At 46.6% G+C, this 23,298-nt stretch overlaps 1 protein-coding gene across 2 annotated transcripts in view; it reads left to right on the top strand.

Moving 5' to 3' along the window:
- The window catches only part of PLXNA4 (plexin A4), a 506,662-nt gene that overhangs the window by 45,300 nt on the left and 438,064 nt on the right, over positions 1-23,298 (top strand). For both annotated transcript variants that reach the window (XM_071424190.1, XM_071424191.1), the window contains exon 3: positions 9,154-9,336. In XM_071424190.1, coding sequence (XP_071280291.1) covers positions 9,154-9,336 — 183 coding nt within the window. The remainder of the gene's footprint in view (positions 1-9,153; positions 9,337-23,298) is intronic.

The following is a 23,298-nucleotide window of genomic DNA, read 5'->3' as shown; positions in this document are numbered from 1 at the left end:
TTATATTCCTCTGTTTATCCCTCAATGCTGCAGCCACACGATCCTCTGAGCCAGCAAGGGGAAGTTTATGGGACCACAGGAAAGCTCAGTTTCCTTTTGCACCTTTTACAGTCACACTTGCTGCTCTTCAGGTCACATCCATCCTCCTGGCTTGCAGGGATGAACCTCAGTGGCCACACAGCTCTGGGGTGTGGTTTTCACCCCACCTGCATGGCTTGGGGTGCTGATGCTGAGATTTGGAATTGTGATGCTGGAAATTTTCTGAAGAGATGGAAATGCAATATTGTGAAAAATGCCAATCACTTGTTTTTAAAATTTTAAAAGTTTAGTAGTAATGAAATGGTTATAAAAATAGTGATACAATTAGAGAATTAATAATTTGGACATTTTGGATTAGGACAGTATGAAACAAGAGAAACAAAGAGTTACGGACAGTCCAGGTACCTTTCTGGGCAAAATAAGCCAGAAAAGGGACCCACATTAAAAGAGGATTAACCCTTAAAAACAATAACCTGTAGCATATTCATACACCTCAGCCATGATGCATAAATTCCATTCAAACACAGGATTCTGTCTGGGCAGTGTCAGCTTCTTCCTCCTAATCCTGACCAGCATCTTCATGGCTGAGCAAGGTGGGAAGAAGTTCATTTCTCCTGATAATGGAGCAATAAATTCTCTTTCTCTGAAAGATTCAGGTGTCCTGTGGCTGCTATCTCTGTGAGAGTCCTTTCTTTAGAAAAAGTATCCTACACAGCATAGCATAGTTTCTATTTTAACCTTATGTTATAACCTAAAACCATATTTAACACACTACTTAAGGGAATTAATACAGCATAACTTTCTAACATAACACATATAATATTCATTTGAATATTTGCAAAAAGCCAATCAAAAAATAGGCATTTTTCACAAATATGCAAAAGGGAGATTTGGCTGACACAGTGGTGTTTGGGATTTGGGATGGGAAGGTCTCCATGAATCTAATATTTTATTTATTATGTTTTATTATCTCAGTCTGCATTGCTGCTGGAGGTACTTTCCCTTCTCAGACTTCTGGGGTCTAACCAAGGCACTGGAAATACCACTTAAATAACAATATGAGTTTCCTTCATGGGGACATGAGCAATTTCCCTCTAATCACAGCATCTTAAAATGGCTAGGTTGGAAAAACTCCTCCAATTCCACCCCCCTGACATGGATAGGGACACCTCCCACCAGATCAGGTAGCTCAGAGCCCCCAGCAGCCCAGTGCTGCTTCCAGAACAGTCCCAGCAAATGTGGGAACCAGAGATGGAGAACAAGCAAAAATCAATCTTTGCAATTGTGTCACCATGGCTGTGACAGGGTCAGCTGAAAGCAGGGCTCTGCATCTCTGAGGTGTGACACAAAAAGTAAGGAAAGCAGCCAGAAGTATTGAAATTTTGCATTATTGAGCTCTAGAAAATTTGTAGGGGCTCACTAATGGATTTAGCTTGCACACATCTTTGGGCACTTAAAAAGGCAGGACTTGGAGGATGTTACATTTATAGCACAAATTTACAGCACAATTCCTTTTATCCACAATTCCTGATAATCACCCAGCTCTGCTGAGCAGAAGGCCTGAAGACTGAAGGAACCTGTTGCTCTCTGCAAGAAAGGCAGCCTCCTCTTCAGGAAATTGCAAATTTTACGATGTGGAGGAACATGGTGTGGACTGTTGGGGAGCCTCACACTCCCAGCAGAGCAGGAACATAAATGCAGGCATAAAAAGTCTGTACTCCATTAAGATTCTGCAGCACTCTGGAAACTTGACACCAGCCCTTGAACTGATGCTTAAACTCCAGACCTAAAAACCAAATGCCCTGTAGAAGTTCTAGTCAATTTGAGTAACTTTCCCTCTTGTTCTTTTGTTCCTGAGATGTGTCTGAACGAAAACCTCTCCAGCATAGTGGGTGCAATTTCTCTATAATTGGTAAAGTTCCCGTAACTGCACTGTCATTTGTATATGGTGACATGTAATTGCACAGCAAGCACTGCTGTGGGTGCACAAGTGAAAAGCAGTGTGCAATTAGAATGTGTTTCCAAATGCTGGCTCTTGATCTGCTCTATCACAGAGCACCCTGGGGAAACAGGGCTGGGTATTTTTGGATGTCATCACACTCCAGACTGACCACTGAGGAGGGGTGGGTTGGTGACCTGTGCTATCTTTGGTCGCTGCCTATCTCTTTGAACACAAAATTTTGAGATGCAGATGACAAAGATCTGCAACCAGGCAAACCTGCAGCCTTTTCCTGACCTAGGATAGGGAGTGTTGGAATCCTGGATGCTGAGAATTTTAAACTTTCTGTGCTGAAAGGCACTGACCCACAAGAGAACACTGCATTTGACCTGAGGTCGTGGAGAAGGCTTCCAAAATTGATTGATAGCTCTGGAATTATGGGTGTGGAGTTGGTTAGTTGTGTGATATCACAGGGTGGAAAACTTAGAGTTTGGTATTTTAGAATATAGAAATAAATATGAAGCAAGATGGAGGTTTTAGGGCAGAGGCAGGTTGTCCTTCTTCACCTTCTTCTTCCTTCTTCTTTACCTTCTTCATCTTCTTCTTCCTTCTTCTCCATGAGTTTGGGTGTTTTGTAATTGGACAGAAAAGTCCACATTGCAGGCTTCAGGTGATCAGTTATTGGGTTAAAAGGGAAAATAATCTAGGTTTCCTTTCTTAATTGGATAGTTTAGTCTTAAAAGACCTTGTACCAAGAGATTGTTGGCCATTTTGCCCCATGTTAATGAAAGGCTGCAGAATTCATGGTTGTGAGACTGTTTTAGTGATAAGAAATAATAAACACCTGAGTCTGAACATGAACTGCCATCCCAAGCGCCTTCAATCCAGACCCAGAGAAGCCAATAGGGGAGGGCAGTGACAGGCATCAAATTCCAGGAATGATGTGGCAGGAGGGGAAAGGCAGAGAGGGGCCCTGTCCATCCTGCACTGGGATTTCACAGCTCAGCCCAGCAGCAGGATGAAATGGGATGGTTCTGCTGAGTTTCTGTGGGGAGAAAGGGCAAGTGGACCAAAATCCACTGATTTCAAAGGAGGCAGGATGGCCAGAAGCAGAGATACTGCAGGAGGGAGAGTCAATCCAGTTTCAGGAATGCCAAGTGCTAATGCCATGGGCAGGGCAAAGCAGCACCCAGCCAGGAATTCACCTTGCACTCAAACATGCTCAAACCACCAAGAGAATGTGTGCAGGCAAACAGGAGCAGCACAATCCTTGGGTACCATCCTGCTGCTGCTGGAATTTAAATTCCTGTGATTTGCAGGGAGATGTTTTCCATTATTTCCAGCTCCACTCTGTGGGAATTTATGGTTCACCCCTGCTGCAGGTGTCCTAGACCCTAAATTTCTAAGCTTGTGTCCCTTCAAATACCATGAAGTTCCTGCTGAGAGGTTTTTCTATGTCTTCCATCTCTCTAGATTTTTAAATATCCTATTGAATGGACATGTGCCCACCTTCACCCTCATTCAGCTCTTGCAGCCAGGTGATGGAAAAGACCTTGGATGTCTCCTTGCAAAGACTCAAATGCCTGTAACTGCTGATTTCTTACTGCTGCTGGCTGCCTGGCCCTGCTGGCAGCACAGACATCCATTAATGTGTGTTCCCTCCATCCTCTGCCTCAGCCAAGCCTGAGATAACAGGAGAGAGGAGCCAAGTACCTGCCACCACATGAAGACAGGGCTGTTAGGTATTAGCTGTAAATCAAAGGCAAGACTTGGCCACTGGGACAGCCTTTATCCCTGGTGAGTCTGTGGAATTGCTTTGGAGCCTGCTGAGATATCTGGGAAAAAAAAGGCTCCAGTGCTTTGATTGAGGAAGAAGGTTCTGCTGGAGTGAAAGCAAGGAGGAGTGAGGCGTGGCTAATCCTTTATCAAGGCTCTTCCCCAAATGTGGATTAGGCTGTGTTTGATTATCAGGGGCTGTTTCAGAGGCAAACAGTGAAAGCAGATGTTTAAGGGACAATTGGTGTATTATGAGCACTGTTTGCTCCTGTCCCCTGATATTTGGTGCTTCTGCCACTCCTGCAGTGCCAGCACAGCTCATTCCTGTTGGGAATGAGATGAGGACAGGCAAGGAGGTGATGGAATCAAATCTCCAACCCTTCTGCTGAATTTGGGGGTTTTGGGGGCTCAGTCAATCCCTCCAGGACTGAGCCAGCACCAGCCTTGTAAAGCCATCCTCTCCAGGAGGGCTTGGATGTGTTAATTATTTATTTGATAGGTTTAATCCTGGAGGAGGCGAACTCCTGCCAGAATCCTGTAAATCAGGGCCATTCTTTTGCACATCCTTCCTGTTTCAGTGGTGACTGTGACACTTGGCCATGGAGTCAGGGTTGCAGGTGGTTGGTGACACAGGCAGAGGTGGCAGGAGCAGAGCACAACCAGGTAGAGAGGCAGCTGGTGGGACTGGGGAGGGCATTTATACCCTGGGAGCTGCCAGTCCATCTCAGATGAAGATATTTTGGATACGCAGACCACCTGTGCTTCTGAGTTTCCTTGGGGCAGGGTGGTGGTGAGAAATATTCCCTCATTTGCAAGTGGGAATTCGGTGTGGGATGATGAAGTGGTTGATCCCAGCCCAGCATTCCAACTGCAGGGCCCCCATTCCCTTCCAAGTTACCTCTGGCTGTGACTTTCTGGGTTGGATTTTAACTGCCCAGGATGTGGGAATTGCTGAAATCATTCCCACCTATTTTAGACCTTCCCTTTGCCTCTCCCTGCTATCCCAGCCACCGCTAGAAGTGAATTCCTGCCCTCACCTCCCCCTTCATTCTGCAAAGTCGTTAACGTGAAATTGCCAGGCAGAGAAGCTCCAGAGAGTTTAACGTGGCTACTTTATATTGCTGCTAGGAGTGTCTGGAATTGAAAATAAACCTGTGCTTGCAACTCCTGACCCTTTCATCATAAATCCAAACTTCCTTACGTGTCTGTCTTTGCTGCAGAGGATGACTGTATTTCTGTATTTCTGGCTCTACAAAGGCCTGTGTGCAGCTGAGAGCCACAGCTGTGCAGGAGCTGGGTGCTGTTTATTTGGAGGGTTTTGCTTGCTGGCATTTTTTTTTTTTTTTTTGGCAGATGATCCCCCAGAGGAAATAACCCAAATATGTTCAATGAAAATAGTTTTCGTGTGGCTTGCTGGCCTTGCTCCTGTTCCTGGGGGAGGGCTGTCCACATGGCAAACCAGCAATGCTCTGATTGCTTCTCTGGCACCCAACCAGCAGCACACAGAGTTCTAGAATTGTTTGGGTTGCAAGTGACCTAAAGACCATCAAATTCCACCCCCTGCCAATGGGCAGAGACACCTTCACCTATCCCAAGTTGCTCCAAGCATTGTCCAACCTGGTCTTGGGCACTCCCAGGGATCCAGGGGCAGCCACAACTTCTCTGTTCCAAGGCCTCCCCACCCTCATCATAAACAATTTATTCTTTAAACCTAGTGTGACTTTACCTTCTTTAAAAAATCTGCCCCTCTATTTCTGTGTAAGTCCTTCTTATAAGGATGTGTTCTCCTGTCAGTAATGTCAGAGGAAAAAAGATGACATAAATAAGGCTTAAATTTAATTTTGTGTCTGTGTGAGATTATCAGCCCCATTAAGGGCAGGTCTGAGTTCAGCTGGAGTCCAATCAGGTGCAGGAGGAGCTACCCAGTGGCAATTAGATTAATGAAACCTCAACAGGTTGGAGACAAATCAGCCACAGGTGTTTGTGTTTAATGCTGTGATTTTGGGGGCTGTGTCCTCCCAGGCTCCTGCCTGGATTGGGAGGGTCTGGATGGAGTAGAAAGGCAGCCAGAGGATGCTGTGGCTCCTTTCTGGTCTCTGCTTCAGTGGAAGGGCTGGTTTTGGCTGTACTCCTCTGACTGTGCCAGCTCTGCTGGATTCATCTCATTTCATCGTTTGTCTGAGTAATTTTCTCTGGTTTGGGATGGAGCTTTGCACCCTGCACCTTGGGTAAGAAGTTTGCTGGCACTATGAAGCTTTTCATCTTCTTGGTGGTGAAGAAAGCTGTCTTGTTTTCCTTGGAAACTTTCCTCCCTTTCCCCTCTTTCTGCTCTTTGGGATTTTCCTGCTTTTAGTCTGAGGTGATTGTTTCCAGCTTGTCAGAGTGAGCACTTGGGCAGTTTGATTGTACCCCTGAAACACAAATTGTGCTCATCTCTGAGCTTAAGGGTTTCTGGGCAAGGTGGGCCTAACTTTGGGGACCTGGACTCTTGGATCTTACATCCACAGGAAAATTCAGCTTGGAGGGACTTCAAGGGGCCACACAGTTGGGCTGAGGGCATTGAAGTTTGGGGCCGATTTTTGTGGGCGGAAATTTTTTGGGGCCGGTTTTTGTGGGCGGAAATTTTTTGGGGCCGGTTTTTGTGGGCGGAAATTTTTTGGGGCCGGTTTTTGTGGGCGGAAATTTTTTGGGGCCGGTTTTTGTGGGCGGAAATTTTTTGGGGCCGGTTTTTGTGGGCGGAAATTTTTTGGGGCCGATTTTTGTGGGCGGAAATTTTTTGGGGCCGATTTTTGTGGGCGGAAATTTTTTGGGGCCGATTTTTGTGGGTTGGAAATTTTTGGGGCCGATTTTTGTGGGCGGAAATTTTTGGGGCCGAGGGGATCACCTGGAGTAGTTTTGTGGCCACCTGGCTCTGTTGGAAGGTGCATTTCCAGTTTGGTTGGGTGGTTCCTTCTCTGGCACACCTCCTTTCCCTGCTGATTATGGATTTCCTTGTACTGAAGCTGGGTTGCAGATTTATCTTGGACTTGTTGCTGTCATTTTGGACTAGCAGCATCCTGCCTGCTGCTGCTGGAGGCTGCTGATCTGCTCCCTAATTGCTCTTTTAGCTCTGCTAAAAAGGGCAGTCCACAAACACTAATGACTCCTGCAGGCCAGAGCTCAGGCTAGCTGATCCCTCCTAATGGCCCTTTGAATTCCTCCTAGGTTTTATGTATTTATAAACACATTTAGGACGCATTATTCTTCTATTCAGCAAAACCATCTGTAATTATTGCCCGTAATTGCTGGGTGAGGATAAAATGAATCAACTATCAGGCTTTTACTGCTGGTGAACTCACTTTTTTTAACTGTGTTTCCAGGAAGATGTGAGCTCAAAGAAAATTGTCATGGTCCTTTAGTTCTGATATATCAAAACTAGGCAACCTTCCTGTACACTTAATTATTGCTTCTCTAGGCCTTAGCAAAACATCTTAAGTGTTGAAATCTGTGAGTGACTTCAGAGAAGTTAATAAACTCCAACTGCTCTGGCAGTTTGTGCTGGGATATTTGGAGTTTTATTTGATTTATTCTGTGGAGATCTGTGACCTGTATTAGCTTCACCTGCCTTGATGGTGCCTGAAGGTGGAAGAGCTGGCAGTGCCATGTTCCTGCTGTGTTTCTGGAACTCCCTGAAGCCCAAGGAAACGCCCTTAGGGACAACTGGACATGACATTAATTTAAGAGAAGGGATCCCAGTGGAACATCCATGTGGTGAAAATGCCACTGAGTTCAAATGCGGTGGGTGTTGGAGCTCAGGAAGCAGTATTGATGGATAGGGGTTTTCCTCTGGTTGTTGGGAGTTCATGGGTATCTCCAAAAAAAAAAAAAAAAAAAAAAGCTGGAAATTCCCCGTGGTAGCTGTGGAAACTTCCCTTCTCTCAAAAGAACTTCAGGGGTTTACAGCATCCCAGTTAAATCACAGAATGGTTTGGGTTGGAAGGCACCTTAAAGGAAGGAAAGATGGATGTTAATGTGCTTACAAACAATTCGATGGGTGAGGGGTCTTTAGGAGGAATGGGTGTTAATGTCTTTGAAATGGGCCTCAATGTCTGTACCAACCACAAAACCTGGGAATTTTAGCTACAGTTTGAACTCCTGAGCTTTAGGGTTGGACAAATGGGTCCGGGTAAAGTCTGTGGCACTTCTGGATGGTAGATTCCCTGAAGGCAGACTGCCAAAGCTGCTGAGTTTTGGGGGGAATGATAGGTTCAGGGGGGGATATGTGGGAGGTGGATTGGGAAGGCTGCACCTTCCTGGTAATGGGGAAGGCAAGAGGGTGAGTTTAGGATAAAAGGAGGCTGTGTCCTCTGAAACCTAGAGAGTGAAACCCCATGGGGGTATGCCCCAGTGGACTCTCTCTTCATTTATTCCAATAAAATTGCAGAACTCCTCTGTCTTTTTTATGGACACTTGCATTTCACAGAATGGTTTTTTCCACACTATGGGTGGGAACACCTTCACCTATCCCAGGCTGCTCCAAGCCCTGTCCAACCTGGCCTTGGACACTTCCAGGGGCAGCCACAGCTTCTCTGGACCATGCGTGCCAGGACCTCACCACCCTCACAGCCAACAACTTCTCCCCATCTAATGCTGCTCTCTGGCAGTTTGAAGCAATTGCCTCTTGTTCTGTCCCTCCATCCCTTTTCCCAGGTTCTGCTCCAGCTCTCTTGGAGCCCCCTGAGGTACTGGAAAGGGCTTTAAGTTTACGATATTTAATTCTCTCCCTTCTGCAGATTTGGCCTGGGCTGACCATCTCTTTCTTGGACAATGCCTGGACACTCCTCAGAGGATGATAATTTCCAAAGATGTAACTTAAGCAACCTTGCTGAGTTCAGAATTAGGAGAGGAGTGGTTATTTAGGCTTTGTAGATGTGATCCTTAGTGTTGGATCCTGGGTCTAGAGGACAGGTCAGGGTCTATTTGTCTATTTTATTATTTGCCAGTGCAGATTTAGCTTAGTATTTCTTAGTCTGGATCTACAGGAATGGTGTACTTTTTTTTTTTTTTTTTTTTGACAGAACTTAGGGACGTTTAAGACATTTTCAGCAGAGTTTCACTTGATTGGTGAGTCTTGACTGGTAAAACTGACTGGTACAGCAGTAGGAAAAAGGCTTAATGTAATGTATCCTGCTGGGCTGTCATTCAAGAGAACCAACTTTCCAGTTCTCCTTCTGGCTGTAACTCATTGTGTAACTTCAGAGAGTTTTTTTTTCTTTTTTCCACCTCTTTCTCCAGTCCTCCTTGATTTTTGTCAGCCTGTATAAATTACAGGCATGTTACGCAACAGATGGATACTTCCCAAATGGCTGAAAAATTGGTGACTTCAGCTGTTTACCCCCTTTTTCTTTCTTCCTTTGCAGCTGTTAACAATTGATGACAATTTCTGTGGCCTGGATATGAATGCCCCCTTGGGAGTATCATCCATGGTGCGAGGTCTCCCCATTTTCACCGAGGATGGGGACAGGATGACCTCGGTGATTGCCTACGTCTACAAGAACCACTCCCTGGCTTTTGTGGGCACCAAGAGTGGGAAGCTCAAGAAGGTAAGACCTACATGGCCCTCTAACTCAGATTTTCATGTTTTTATGGTGATTTAAGTGTTGCGTCGAGCACGAGCACGGTCCTTGTCCTAAGGTGCTCCTATTTTGAGGATAAAAAATGGTTTGGTTGGCAAAAAAACTGGTTTTCACCCTCAAGGGATAAAGATGATCTGAGAAAGGATAAAATCCTCATTCCAAGTGGTTATTCATCAGGAAATTAATGCTTCAGAAGTCAAACCACAGTTGCAGATGGACATGATGTGATTTGCATCCAACAGAATTTTTGGTGTTCAGACCGTCTCTAATTGAGTCATTGATCACAGGGTGTCTGTGCATGCTGGAGAAAATCAGACTGGGGCTGAAGTTTGGGAAACTTCAGGATCCATGCCCTGGAGATCTTTCTTCAGAGCAGCGTGACTGGGTTGTGATCTCACCACGAGCCCAGCACGGGATCGGCGGCCGCCCCGCGGACATCAGGCTGGGGTTTGTGCTGAAGGAAGAGGGTTTGCTTCAAAGGAAAGCTGTGTCCTGAGCCATAATGAGCTTTGTGTTTATGGCTGGTGCCACACAAACAGAATGAAGAGTGTGTTTGTGCTCCTCTTTGGGCATTCTCACTGAAGTGTGGCCATTGCATGGCTGGGGTTTGCCTCGTGAAGCCCCCAGAGAGGCTGGGGAGGTGGAATCCTCCACCTGTGGCTTTCCCAAGGAAAGAAGAGTTGTTGGAAGTGGGCCAGTGATGGGCACTGGCTCCATTTCAGACCCTCTGTGCCAGTCTGACAGTGTTGGTCTGAATGTTCAGCCCAGGAGTGTTGTAAGACATTGCCTGTGCGAGGAGGTGGTGGCTTGGCCATGGTCATGGAGATGGGGGAGAAGCTGGGAAGGGAGGTTGGCCAGAGCCTGGTGATGTTTTAGGATGTTGTTTCCTCTTTAAATCCCTTCTGTGAGTGAAGACTTCCAAGTTGGGGCAAAGTAAGGTGATGTGAAAAGATGACCCACTGTGGCTTGTGGGGAGTAAAGGGAGTTGTTTGCATACAGATGCTTAAGGATAGTCTGGAATCTCTGTTTTTTTTTTTCTCTACCTGTTTCTTCACTTGAAAAGCAAATCTGGGCTGTAAATTCAGATGGCATTTCCCCCATGCTGAGGGAGGAATGGGATCCTGCCCACTGGCAAATGTCTCTGGCTTTGCTCGAAGCAGAGGAAAGACTGCTCGTGCTTTTGAAAAGAAAATATGGTAGGTTTTTTTTTTTATTATTATTCAGGCATGTGAAAAAGGAGCCAAATGGTTTTAAAAAATGGTCATAATAAAAATAATCTCCTCCCCTGGCTAATTAGCTTTTGCTTCCCTGTCATGTGTGATATCATAATAAACTGTTCAGTTCTCCAGTCAGTCTCTTGGAGGGAGGGAAATGGGGCAGCTGAGATCTGAATGGTAAATATCAAAAAGACCTAAACTCTTAATGACTGCTCTCCCTGCACTCACAAGCTTTTGGTTGGGGGTTTTTTTTTGGCTTCAGGAGAAGAAAACTCAGCCACAGCTCTGTCTTTGCCTTTGCAGGTCGCACTGCAGAGTCCAAGATCTGATTCCTTTTTCCTTTTTAATAGGGGAAAATAGGAGAGAAAGCTTTCTGTGCTTTATGGAGTGTGGTAGGGAGCGGGGACAGCCTTATAGGGTAAAGAATGAGCGGAGGAGAGCAGAAGTGGCTGGTGTAACTTGAGAAAGGGAATAAAATTAAGCTTTTTCCTAACATGCTGAATATTCTACTTGTGGTAGTTCCTGCTTTGGGTGAGTTGGAGCAGGGCTGGAGCCTTGGGCTGAGATTTGCTCAGGTGAATGAACTTCCCCCAAAGAGGCAGAACACAAAGCAGAATGAGGCTCCCCCGAACCATGTGTGATTGTTTTGGACCAGTTGATCCAGACTCCTGGAAACCTTTAGGTCCAGCCCAATCTTTGCTGTGCCTACTGCAATCCCTGACTCTGCTCCTCACATTGTCCCCCTCCAGTGCTCCTGAGGGTGTCTGACTCTGGGACAGCAACCTGTCACCTCCTCTGGGTGGTTTGGCACTCAGGACTTTCCCTTGATGCCCCTTGGCCATGGCCCTTTGGAATGCTTTGTTTTCCACCTTGGCTCATCAATCAGGTGCTGCCAGTAAAATGCTGCATTGGGATTGCAGCTCCAGCATAATCCATTATTTCAGCACAAAGTTTGTTTTCTGTTCAAAAACACCGGTAAATTGGAGTAAGCCTTGTAGGATTAGATGAAACTCCTGGACATATCCCAGGAGCTGGGATTTCTTTTTTTTTTTTTGTGCTGTTGGCTCCTACCAGGCATGTCACACTCTACTGCTTCTCCTGGTGCAGTGCAGCTCCTCGGTCAAGCTGCAGTGGAATTTTTGGGATGGCATGAAAGAAGAGTTCTGAGATCATCCCCAAGATAGCAGGATTTATTCTGTGCTTGGAAGACTCACTGCAAGTCATTACAAGATGCTTTTGGAGAAACTTTGCTGCTTTTTTTTTCCCTGCAGTTTCAGTATTTTCCTCTCTGTGTGTGGTTTTTTTTAATGTATGAAAGTGGCAGACTGTGTATCAGATTTTGATTTATGTGATCCATGAATGCTCTGCAAAATACCCACAGTCATAAAGCAATATCTGTTAGTTGATATACAAATGTCACATGTGTCAAAGGAATTTATCCAGTGGCACACACAACTGAAGGAAAATATTGTGCTTTACGGGAACATATCATTAAAATGAATACTAGCAGAGTATCAGGAGTCTGCCCATGTAACCAAGACAACAAAGAGGAAAAGAAAAGGAAAAACCAAGATAGAGATAGGGTAGGGAAAGTGTGAGTGAAACCAAATGACACGCTTGGCCCCAGCTATTTCAGTGCCCCAGGCAAAATACATTTCACAACTCCTGCTCATTCACAAAGCTCCCTGTGCAGTCCATCAGGAAGGAACAGAATAATGTGCTGGAGAAATATTCCCTCCAATGCTGCTGCCTTGTCCACGCCACAGCCCTATTGTATTTGTGGGGTTCCCAGACGAAGGAGGGAATGCTGAATCTGACTCCATGTTCTCAGAGGGCTCATTTATTATTTTATGATACTATATTACAGTAAAGAATACCAAACTAAACTATACTAAAGAATACAGAAAAGATACTTACAGCAGGCTAAAAAGATAATGAAAACTCATGATTCTTTCCAGAGTCCTGACACAGCTTGGCCCTGATTGGCCAAAGAGTGAAAACAACTCACAGCAGAATCCAATGGAACAATCAGCTGTGGGCAAACAATCTCCAACCACATTCCACATGTGAGCACAACACAGGAGAAGCAAATTAGATAAGAATTGTTTCCCCTTTTCTCTGAGGCTTCCCAGGAGAAGAATCCTGGGCCAAGGGATTTTTTCAGAGAATGTGAATGTGACACAGCTCAGCCCTGCAGAATGAAGAAATAAATAGGATAAAAATGAAGAGCTGTGGAAAAGGAAAAATTCTCCCTGTCCATATAAAAACTGTTGTCCTTGCATTAAAGGTTTCATGGGGATTTGTGGGTTCTTGAAGATGGAGAAGGGTGGCCCAGGGAGGAGAAGTTCAGTCCTTTGCTCTGCCAGGAACTTCTGGTGTGTCTCCACATTCATTTTCTCTTCTGCAAATGGCAGGGAATGATTTCCTTGCAGGAGAAAATGAATGGATTAAGTGCTGTGAGGTGTGTGATCACCTCAGCAGCTTAATTCAACAGATCAGGTGGGATGGAAAACCAGCTCCTGACCCACTCGTGGCATTGTTTAATGAGAAATATTTAATCTTGCTCTGCTTTGGTTAGAACCCAGTGTCTGATTTCCTCCTGTGCTGGCTGTCCCATGTGTCTGTACCACTTTGGTGGTGAGTGTTCCCACAGTTTAGTGCAATCCAGGGATCCTGATGGGCTTCCTTGGCTGCAAAGCCCTCTGCACCCTGGGGAATGCTTCAGGCAAAACCCGTGGCTGAAATGCAGTTGGCAACCCTGGGAGTTTTTAGTGATTTCTTCCAGGAGATGCAAAAAGAAACTTGAGTTTAGCAAATGTCTGGTTTGTCTCCCTGCAAACAGCACAAGAGCTATTCCTGGAACTGTTCTCCCTACAAACCACTCTGCCATAAAACAACCAGGTGCCAAAATTCCCTGCCTTTTTATTTTTTCCTTTGCTCACTCTCTCATTCACACTCAGCTCTTCAGTGGCAGGAGAAAAGCAGGGATGTACCCATGGCCTTGGTTTGGAATTTTCCTGGTGCCACTTATACCTGGCATCACTAAGAGAGTGTAGCAGTATTCCATATTCCTTGTATTCCTTCCCCAGGCGTTTAACTTATGGGTCGCTACTTCTGTAGAGATCATTTCTAGTCAAAGAAACACAACTTAGCTGCAATAATTCTGTGTGGAGATGCAGGTGTAAAGGGGGAGTTGAGCTTACAAAAATGTCAGCCTGGGATTAGCCCCAGGAATTGCATTTCTCACAAAAAAAAAAAAAAAAAAAAGATCTGGTCTATTTTGAAATGTTTATTTGATAATGGAGTAGTAGAAATTTTCATTTATTTGAAACTTCCCTGTAAGAAATTGTTTGGTTTCTTTTTATTCCATCCAAATATTTCACTCAAAGCCTTTTCTGTGCTGAATTCCTTGCAGAGAGAGAACTATAACTTAAAAACCAACACTTTCGCTCTGCGGGCTGTATTTAATTTTTCATCAAATCCAATCAGTTTGTGGTCTTTGAAGGATTTTTAGATGTGGAATGTCATGTGGGGTGAAGGTTTTCTTTTGGATCCAACAGCTCTGAAATCTGGCCAGCACTTGCAATCAGGTATCAACTCTGTTTAGGAGAACATCACCAGTTCCATGGTTATCCATCCTCTGGATAACCCAGAGCCCTTGGGACTCTGCTTTCCTTGGATCCAGAGACACCACAGGGAGAATTTAAAATCAGAGAGCTCGGATTTGCAGTTCTCATTTTGGCCCCTCTCACTGTGGTGTTGGGGAAGTGCTAAGTTGTGACTGGAAGTGTTCAAGGCCAGGTTGGATGACGAGGTCTCTGGTGTGGAGATGACCCCGAGGTGTTGGAAAGTCTCTTTTTCCCAGTCCCAAGATGAAGACAGGATTCCTTGGCTCTGGTTCTCAGGGTTGTTTATTTTCTGTTATCTATGACATTCTTTCTCTGACCTGCTGAGATCTGCCCAGCAAGTTGGGTTGTGGCACAGCCCCTGCCCTTGGGGTGGTGTTGGCTTTTTATACTAAGAACTACCTGTACTTTATTTACAATAATTTTCCAATACCTATCACCTATGTTAGACAGTCTGGCTCTACTCTAAACCAATCCAGAAGTGTCACCATCGCAGCAGAAGGTGGAGGACAAGATGAAGAAGGAGAAGAAGGACAGGGCACACCCAGATTCCTCCATCTTGCCTCTTGAACCCCCATTCTAAAACCCCAAAATTCTACTTTTTCACCCTGTGACAAATTCACTATCATTCTACTCAAACCCTTGTGGCTTGTAACTCCTCACACAAAGTTGGTAATTGTTTCCATGGGCTAAAATCAAAGGCACAGGTGTTTTTGACTCCATGCCAGGGTCTTGAGTCCTCCAGGACAGTCAGAGCAATGTCCTGGGTTCTGACAGTTGGATGTGGCTTGGAGCAGCCTGGCAGAGTGGAAGGTGTCCCTGGCCATGGAATTGGTGTCCCAGTTCCAGCCAGGGGGTTGGGATTTACCTCCCATCTGAGGAGGGGGCAGCTCTGGGATTTCCATGCTTGGAATGTCAGTGGTAGCTGTAGGCACAGCCACATATCCCCACTGCTCCCCAAGGCCAGAGGGGGTTTCTGAATACACACAAAACAAGAAGCCCTTCTCAGTTTGGATGCTCCCTGGAGGGAATTCTGCAGCTGACAGCTCTGTGTGAATGCCAGCAGGGAAACTCAGCTCCCTTCTCCTTCCCTCTGCTGCCTTTAAAGACTTGGGGATCTTTTGAATTTTATTTTTTTTTCCCCCAGCTGTTTGGCAGGTGGACTTGACTGCTCTGAAAATGTGCTGGAGAGGCTCTGGCTCCTGCTGGGAAGATGGTTTCTGCAAGAGGGGCTGGTTCACCCAGGCCTTTCCTCACAGCTTCCTGAGCCAGCAGGAGTCCAGGTGCTTCACTGACTGGTGATGGAGTGATGCTGGCTCCTGTCAGAATTTGATGTTTGTAGTTGTCTGTGCTCTACCTTGATGTGCAGTCCCTCTTTGAGAGGTTGGTGCCAGCTTAGACACCTGGAAATTAGTTAATTTTTCTGGCTGAAGCACTCAAAGTTGTGGTTTTGGTAGCTGTGATGAACTCAGCACTTGGTATTTGTGCTGGGTGAAAGGGGTGGTGGGAAGTTGTTGGTTTCTCTGGGTCTGGATTGAAGGCACCTTAGATGGCAGTTCATGTTGGGACTCAGGTGTTTATTATTTCTTATCAGTAAAACAGTCTCACTACTGTGAGTTTGGCAGCTTTTCATTAGAAGGCACAAAATGGCCAACAATCTCTTGGTACAAGGGCTTTTAAGACTAAACTATCCAATTAAGAACTTACATCTAGATTATTTCACTTTTAACCCAATAACTGATCCCACAGAGCCCACAATGGGGACTTTTCTGCCACCCAAACCCATGAAGAAGGAGGAAGAAGAAGCATGAAGAAGAAACCCAGGACAGCACCCTGTGCCCTCCATCTTGCTTCCATCCACACCACACTAAAAATCCCAAACCCTAAATTTCTCACCAAGTGATACACCTACACTGCTCTCCATAATCTATTTCACTCTTTTGTGGATTCCAGTCTATCTTGAAGTCTGGGAAACTTTCTCCAGGAATGAGGGTCAAAGTCAGTGCTGCCCTGGGGGTCAGGGCAGCCCAGAGCAGACACAGAAATATTCCCAGTGCCCTGGGTTTCCACAGGAATCAATGTGGACATTGAGCAATGGCACAATTTCTCCTGGGTCATGCAATAATCATTGTCTAGTGATCATAAAGTCCTCAAACATCACCTAAACATGAATAGACTCTGTTCCCATGGGTGAAATCAAAGATGCAGGATATGCAAATATGTTGCCAATAGATGGAGGGAAGGTGATCACCTTGGGCTCAATTGCCAGGCCACATCCAGATGCTGCCCCCAGTTTTAGGCTACTCAGAGCAAAAGCTTTGTTGACAACCAGAACAGGTTCAGGAAATGGTCAAGAGTTTGGCCAGGAGCTGGAGAATCTTCCTTGAGAGGAGGGGAAGAGAGGAATGAGCTTATTCAGGCTGGGATGAGAAAATGTGGAGGGACCAGGTTACAGCATTGCCATGCCAACAGGGAGGTTATTGAGGACTTGGAGACAAGTTCTTCATGTTGGTGAGTGAGGAGAGGATCTGGAACAGCAGCCATAAGTTGGCATGAAAAAATTCCAATTGGACACCAGGTAAAGCTTTTTGTCCATGAGGACCTTGAAGAAGCAGCTCCTGTTCTTGGAGACTTTCAAGGCCAGAAGGGACAGAACAATCTGGTCTAATCTCCCTGCAGAACCTGCTTTGAACAAGAGGCTGGGTTAGATCTTGGGTCTCTAGCTGCTCAGAATGACCCCAAGATGTGTTAGAAAGTCTCTTTTCCCAGCCCAGCAGTCAAAGGAGTCAGGGCTCTTCATTTCTTGGTCTCAAGGTTATTTATTGTTTCTTATCTATAAAATTCTTTCTCCTGTCAAGCCAAGGTTTGCTCAGCAAGACTGACAGAGGCACTCTGCCTGCCCCTGGGGTGGTGTTATGTCTTTGTACTAAAAACTACATGTACAATATTTACAATAATTTCCCAATACCTATCACCTATGTTAGACAGTGACCAATCCAAAAGTGCCACCATCACAGCAGAAGATGGAGGCCAAGAAGAAGAAGGAGAAAGGCTGAACATGCCCAGATTTCTCCATCTTGCTCCCTGAACCCCCATTCTAAAGACTTCAAAAATCGATTTTTTCACCCCATGATAAGTTCACCATTATTCTACTCAAACTTTTGTGGCTTGTAATTCTCCATAAAAGGTTGGTAATTGTTTTTTCCAAGGGCTAAATCAAAGGCACAGGGGTCTTGAGCTCTGTGCCAAGGTCTCTGAGCCCCCTGACAGGGTCTCGAGCCCTCCAGGGCAGCCAAAGGAATTTCTGGGTTCTGACTGTTAGAGACCCTGTGAGGTCCCTTCCAGCCTGGGTTACCCTGTGATCCATCCTCTGCCCTAAATCCACACCAGAGGGGCTCTGTCCAGGCTCTGCTGCTGAGCTGGTGCAGCCAGCACTTGTTTGAAGCACCCTCTAAGGTATTTCCATCACTGCAGGTGGCTGCTTTGCCTCTCACATCCCTCATTTCCCTCATTTCCATTGCTCTGGGACTTCCAGCTACAACTTCTCCATGTCTCACACTGCAGCTTGTTGCAGTGTAAAACTGCAGGAGGAAAACTCCATTTTTTTTTCTTTCTTTTTTTTTTTCCATGTGACATGAAGGCTGCTGTTCCTGGGAAGAACTGTAGCCTGCTTTTTTGGCAGAGAGCAATTAATTTTCCATGTCTCTCCTTCGAGTACCCCTCTCTGCTTTCTGACTACTCAGCAATCTCCGTGCTGGTGTGCAGGGTTTGGCTGAGCTGTGCTTTCGCTGGGTGCTTTTCCTACATGTGTTGAGTGCTGCTCTTTTTCTTTTTTTTTTTTTTTTTTTTTTTTGGATATTCTGGTTTAGCTGTGACTCAGTCTTGTCAGAGATGGAATCTTGTGATCATGCAGCGAGATTTGCAAATAACTGTCTAATCCCTCCAAATTCTACACCAGCAGTTCTGCACTGTGTGTTTTTGCTCCCAGCTCCAGGAGATAGAGCAGGCTCCAGTGAGCCCAGGGGAGGCAGCAGGCCGTGCCTTCACCTCTTCAAACCCTTCCTTTAAATGCAGCCTGCATTTGACAGCTTTGCAGAGCTGGGTTTCCCCTCAGAGGGGTGTTGAGCAGGCTGGGGGATGTTAGTGACAAAAGCAAACAGGAGGGGACAGGTAACAATGTCCTGCTGCCGGTTCCTTGCTGGAATCCATGGGTCCTGCAGCCTCCTGGGGGGACAGCTGGCTGTGTCACCTGCCCTGTGGTGGTGGCAGGTGATGTTCTGCATGGTGTCAGGCTGCAGAGCCAATGGAAATCGTGCAGGGGTGGGATACAAGGAAAAGCAAATCCATTCCCATGTCCCTCTGGTCCATTTGCTTCTCTTTGTCCCTTTGTATTCAGGGAAATGCTGTGGCTGGGACATCAGGCAATCAGCTTTGGTCTTCACCTGCTCCTTCTGCTCTCCAGCCTCCAGAGAGGCTGTTGAGCTCTCCATGCACTCCAGTGAATTCCCAGATGGGTGCCCAGCCAAAAAGGCTCTTGTGATGCCTTCCTCCTCTCTAGCCCCTTCCTTTTTGACTGGGATAATGACTTTTCAGGGAGCCCTTGAAGTGCCTCTTGCATCTGCCTTTGATTTGAATGCCTCTTGCCTGCTGACCCTTCTTAAGGGAAGTCGGCTTAAGTGTGGTTCTCCTAATTAGTTTTGCTTTAATTTAATCTTTTGAAATCATTTTATCAAAAAGAGGAAACCTTCTCCCCACTCCCTTATTTTATCGGCCTGTTTTCATGCACGGTCTCTGGGTTTATTTCTCTGTTTCCCTTGTCTCTAGATAGGACATCATTTGCATATTTGATTAAGCTCCATATGTTATCAGGGAGCCAGTTGAAAGAAGAGCAAGTCCCTGATAAGGTGCTGTGCATCCATCTCTCCTTTTCACTTTGCATGTGGTTGTAGCAAGATGATCTTTTTAAGAAGTGGTCCTGATGATTTTTTTTTGGGGGTGATTCTTCACATTGTCTAAATTTTTGTCTGGACTCCTCACTAAGTAGTTAGTGCTAGGAAAGCACTGAAGCTTTAGAAAATGGATGTAGTTTACTGAAATGCCATCTTTCTACAAACCCTTTGCAGAAGACCCCAAATGAGCCTGGATGCTGATCGCTGGCCCTTGGCTGCTCGTTTTTCACTGTCCTCCACTCCATCCTCCTCACCACCCTGCTGCTGTATCTGTGCCCCAAATCAGCTCCTCTGGCCAGATGTCTGATCTCTTCCTCAGCTGCTGGTGGGGGCAATGCAAACAGCACAGTTTGACAGCTCCTGACCTTAGGAAGGGATGGGCAAAGGAGAGGAGCTGGGCACTGTTGGGGATGTGAACTGGGCAGTGAGATCCAGGTTCAGTTTTGCAGAATCCACAGAATTCACAGAATCCCTGGGTTGGGAGGGACCTTCAAGCCCATGGAGTCCAGCCCAGCCCCAAGAGCTCAGCCAGCCCCTGGCACCCAGTCTGAGGTGCATCCACAGGGTGCTGTGTGCTAAAACTGAATCTCCCCCATCAAACAGGAAATAGACTTGCAAACAGAGGTGGAGGAGACTCCAGATTTGTTTAGGAATCTGTTTTTTTCCACATTTGCTGAGGACATCTGTGTGAGCAAAATACTCCATCCTCTGGAAGCTTTGTGGTTTGGCAGCACCAGCTGAGCTCCCTGGGCCTGTGACTGCCTGTGGGACCTGCCATGGTGCCAGGAAAAGCATTGCACAGAATGCACAGAATCACAGAATTCCCAGAATGCCTGGGTTGGGAGAGACCTTCAAGGCCATGGAGTCCAGCCCAGCCCCTGGCCCCCAGTGCCACATCCAGGCTGTCAAACACACCCAGGGATGGGGACTGCACCACCTTCCCGGGCAGCCATTGCAGAACTTGATCCCCCTTGCTGGAAAAGCTTTTTCCTGCTCTCCAGCCTGAATTTCCCTTGGCTCAGCTGGAGGCTGTGTGCTCTGGTTGTGTCAGTGCTGCTGGAGAAAGAGCCCAAGGGCAGCTGAGCCCAGGCACCTTTCAGGAGCTGCAGAGAGCGATGGGGGCAGCCCTGAGTCTCCTTTGCTGCAGGCTGAGCACCCCCAGCTCCCTCAGGGGCTCCTCTCAGGCTTTGTGTTCCCAGCCCCTCACTTCCTGCTCAATGGCAAGTGGAATATGAACCAATTATGTCCTGGAGGGCATCAGGCACAGCTTTGCTGGGTGGTGGAGGGAAGGGGTTGTCCTGCCTTGCTCCCACTCTGAGTCCTGTGTGCAATTTTGGATGCCACTGTATAAGAAAGATAATGATAAAGCCATTAGTGTCCAAAGGAGGGCAATGAAGATGGGGAAAAGCCATTTGAGGAGTTTCTGGGGTCATTTGGTTTGCTCAGCATGGAGATGAGGAGTCTGAGGGAGACCTCATTGCAGTCTGCAGCTTCCCCCTGAGGGGCAGGGACTGCTCTCCTCTCTCTGTGACCAGGGACAGGACCCAAAGGAACATCTGGAGCTGTGTCAGGGATGGTTTAGTTTGGAGATCAGGGGAAAGTTCTCCCCCACAGGGTGATGGGGCACTGAACAGGCTCCCCAAGCAATGGGCACATTCCACATTCCTCTGTCTATGACCAGGGACAGGACCCAAAGGAACATCTGGAGCTGTGTCAGGTTTAGCTTGGAGATCAAGGAAAAGTTCTTCCCCCAGAAGGTGGTTGGGCACTGAACAGGCTCCCCAAGCAATGGGCACATTCCCAAGGCTCCCAGAGCTCCAGGAGCACTTGGACAATGCTCTTGGGCATGCACAGGGTGGGAGTTTAGAGTGTCTTGAGCAGGACTGGAAGATCCTTGTGTGGGTCCATTCCAACAGAGGATATTCTGTGGTTCTCTGAAGCTCTTTGCAGGATCCCGTTGTGCCTGTGGGGAATGTTCTGCACAGAAATTTTGTGTCCCCACTCTTCACTCTTCCCGTTGACTCTGCTTTGTTGAGTCTCAGCTGGGCTATCTCCTGCAGGTAGCTGCTGCACTCTGGGCTGACACCTTCTCCCAGGTGCTGGAAATCACTGCTGTGCAGGCAGCAGGGCTGGAGGGGCTGAAAACAGAACAGCCACGGATGCACAATTCTGAAATGTATTTTGTACAAATACGTGTAAGAATGCAAAAAAATCTCTTTAAGTAAACACATGCCTTGCAGCTTTTGTTCTCTGAGTATTGCACTATGAAAACAATTTGCCTTAAGCAGCTCTCCCAGCCCACCCCAAGGAACCCTCTAATTTGAGAGCAGCTGTGGGATACCCCTGAGGAAATACAGGGGAATGAGCATTTAACAGTCATTTTCTCCTCCTTTCTGCTGATGTTCCAGCTGGAGGATGCTTTGTTTGGGTTGTGACCCATAATTAGGCATTTGTGGTGGTGATCAGAGTCCAACTCCTGGCCTGGCAAAGGCAGGGCGAGTTCATAGCAAACAAAAGTAGTGTAATTAGTTGTGTTGGAGCTGGAGAAGGGACCACAGCTTGGAAAAAGAGTTTTTCCCTCAAATGACAACGAAGTGTAGGAACCAGAGGTTTGATTTACGAGCCAGCTTTTAATTAGAGGGCAAAAAGGAATGTGCCTCTCTTTGTTAGGATAAGCAGCAATGGGCTGGGGATGGTTTGAAGATCTCTCTCCACATCTCCCCTGCACACACCCCATGTCCTGATCAGTGCAGAGGTTGTGAACTCTTGAGAGGGAGCTTCAGTGCCACCAGCACATCCAGGAGTTGTGAGTGCTGCTGGTGGGGCTTGAGAAATACAAGCAGGAACAAAATAAAATAAAATCCCCCTTGCTCCTTTCCAACTTGAGCCCTCCCCTCATGCTTCTTTCATTTTGGTTTAAGGACTCTGGATCTGTCGTGTCCCATTCTGTGGTGGCAGCCTGGCTGGAGAGAGCTCAGGCTCTGGTGGATTGCTGGGGGTTGGACTGGTGTGTGAGGAGTTGTGCTGGTTTTGGGGACAAGCCTTGATGGATTGCTGGTGGTTGGACTGGCGTGTGAGGAATTGTGCTGGTTTTTGGAGGCAAGCCTTGATGGATTGCTTGTCTGTGAGGAATTGTGCTGGTTTTTGGAGGAAAGTTGATGGATTTCTGGCATGTGAGGAGTTGTGCTGGTTTTTGGAGGCAAGTTTGATGGATTTCTGGTTGTTGGACTGGTATGTGAGGAGTTGTGCTGGTTTTTGGAGGCCCCAGCCCACCTGGTGTCTGTGGGAGTGAAGATGTGCTGCTCTGTGGGACTCAGGGATCTGTTCCTGCTTGTTCTGACACTTGTCTTTTTGTTTTGCTTTGGGTTTTTTTTCCTTTAACCTCCCAAACCCTGCTGATGACCTCTCACCTCTCCTAAATGAAACCATATGGAAGAGCTGCAGGTTCCTAGCCCTCTTTGGAATTAGGAAGGCTTTGATTGCTGGGTGAGGGGTGTAGAAATATGGACTGAAGGCCAGACCAGGGCAGTCCATCAAAGATGAGATTTTCCAAGTCCCCCTGGGATGCTGTGCCCAGGGTGACCCAAAATAATCTGCCTGGCTGTGACAGCAGCAGCTAAACCTATAGACCCGCCTGTAACCTGGTGGTGTCAAATCTAGGTTGATGTCAATGACTTTTTTCTCATTATTTGACTCTAATTTCTTGGATTGGTTCATCCTGGCCAATGTCACTATGGCACCATGGATGGTCTTTCCTCCTCTAAACTAAAAGAGGCATTGAATTATAAAGAGTTGGAGTGATATTTGAATTCAAAACACTCCCCAAAAAAAAGATTTGCCAGCTGGGCTGGTGTCCACACTTGACTAGAGATGGCAGGACAGTGTTTGTGGAGATACCCCTTAATCCATGGAACATCACCCCTGAGAGCTGTTCACCAGGAGGCACCAAGCTGGGATCCCCCTTGGAGCAGCCAGGCTGGAAGTGTGTGCTGGAATCCACTGGAACACTCCAAGGCTCTAAAGAGAGATGGTTTGGGACCCCAGGGGGTGCCAAGAGAAGCCAAGACTTTGTCATTGTCATATTTTCTGGAAAAATCCTTTTGCCCAGGATTCTTCTCCTGGGAAGCTGAGAAGCCT

This window comes from Agelaius tricolor, unplaced genomic scaffold (genome assembly GCF_023055355.1).
Source record: "Agelaius tricolor isolate 1412-34295 unplaced genomic scaffold, bAgeTri1.0.p SCAF_3, whole genome shotgun sequence".
Lineage (NCBI taxonomy): Eukaryota > Metazoa > Chordata > Aves > Passeriformes > Icteridae > Agelaius > Agelaius tricolor.
Note: the sequence above shows the minus strand (reverse complement) of the source record. Positions and strands in the feature narration are given on the sequence as shown.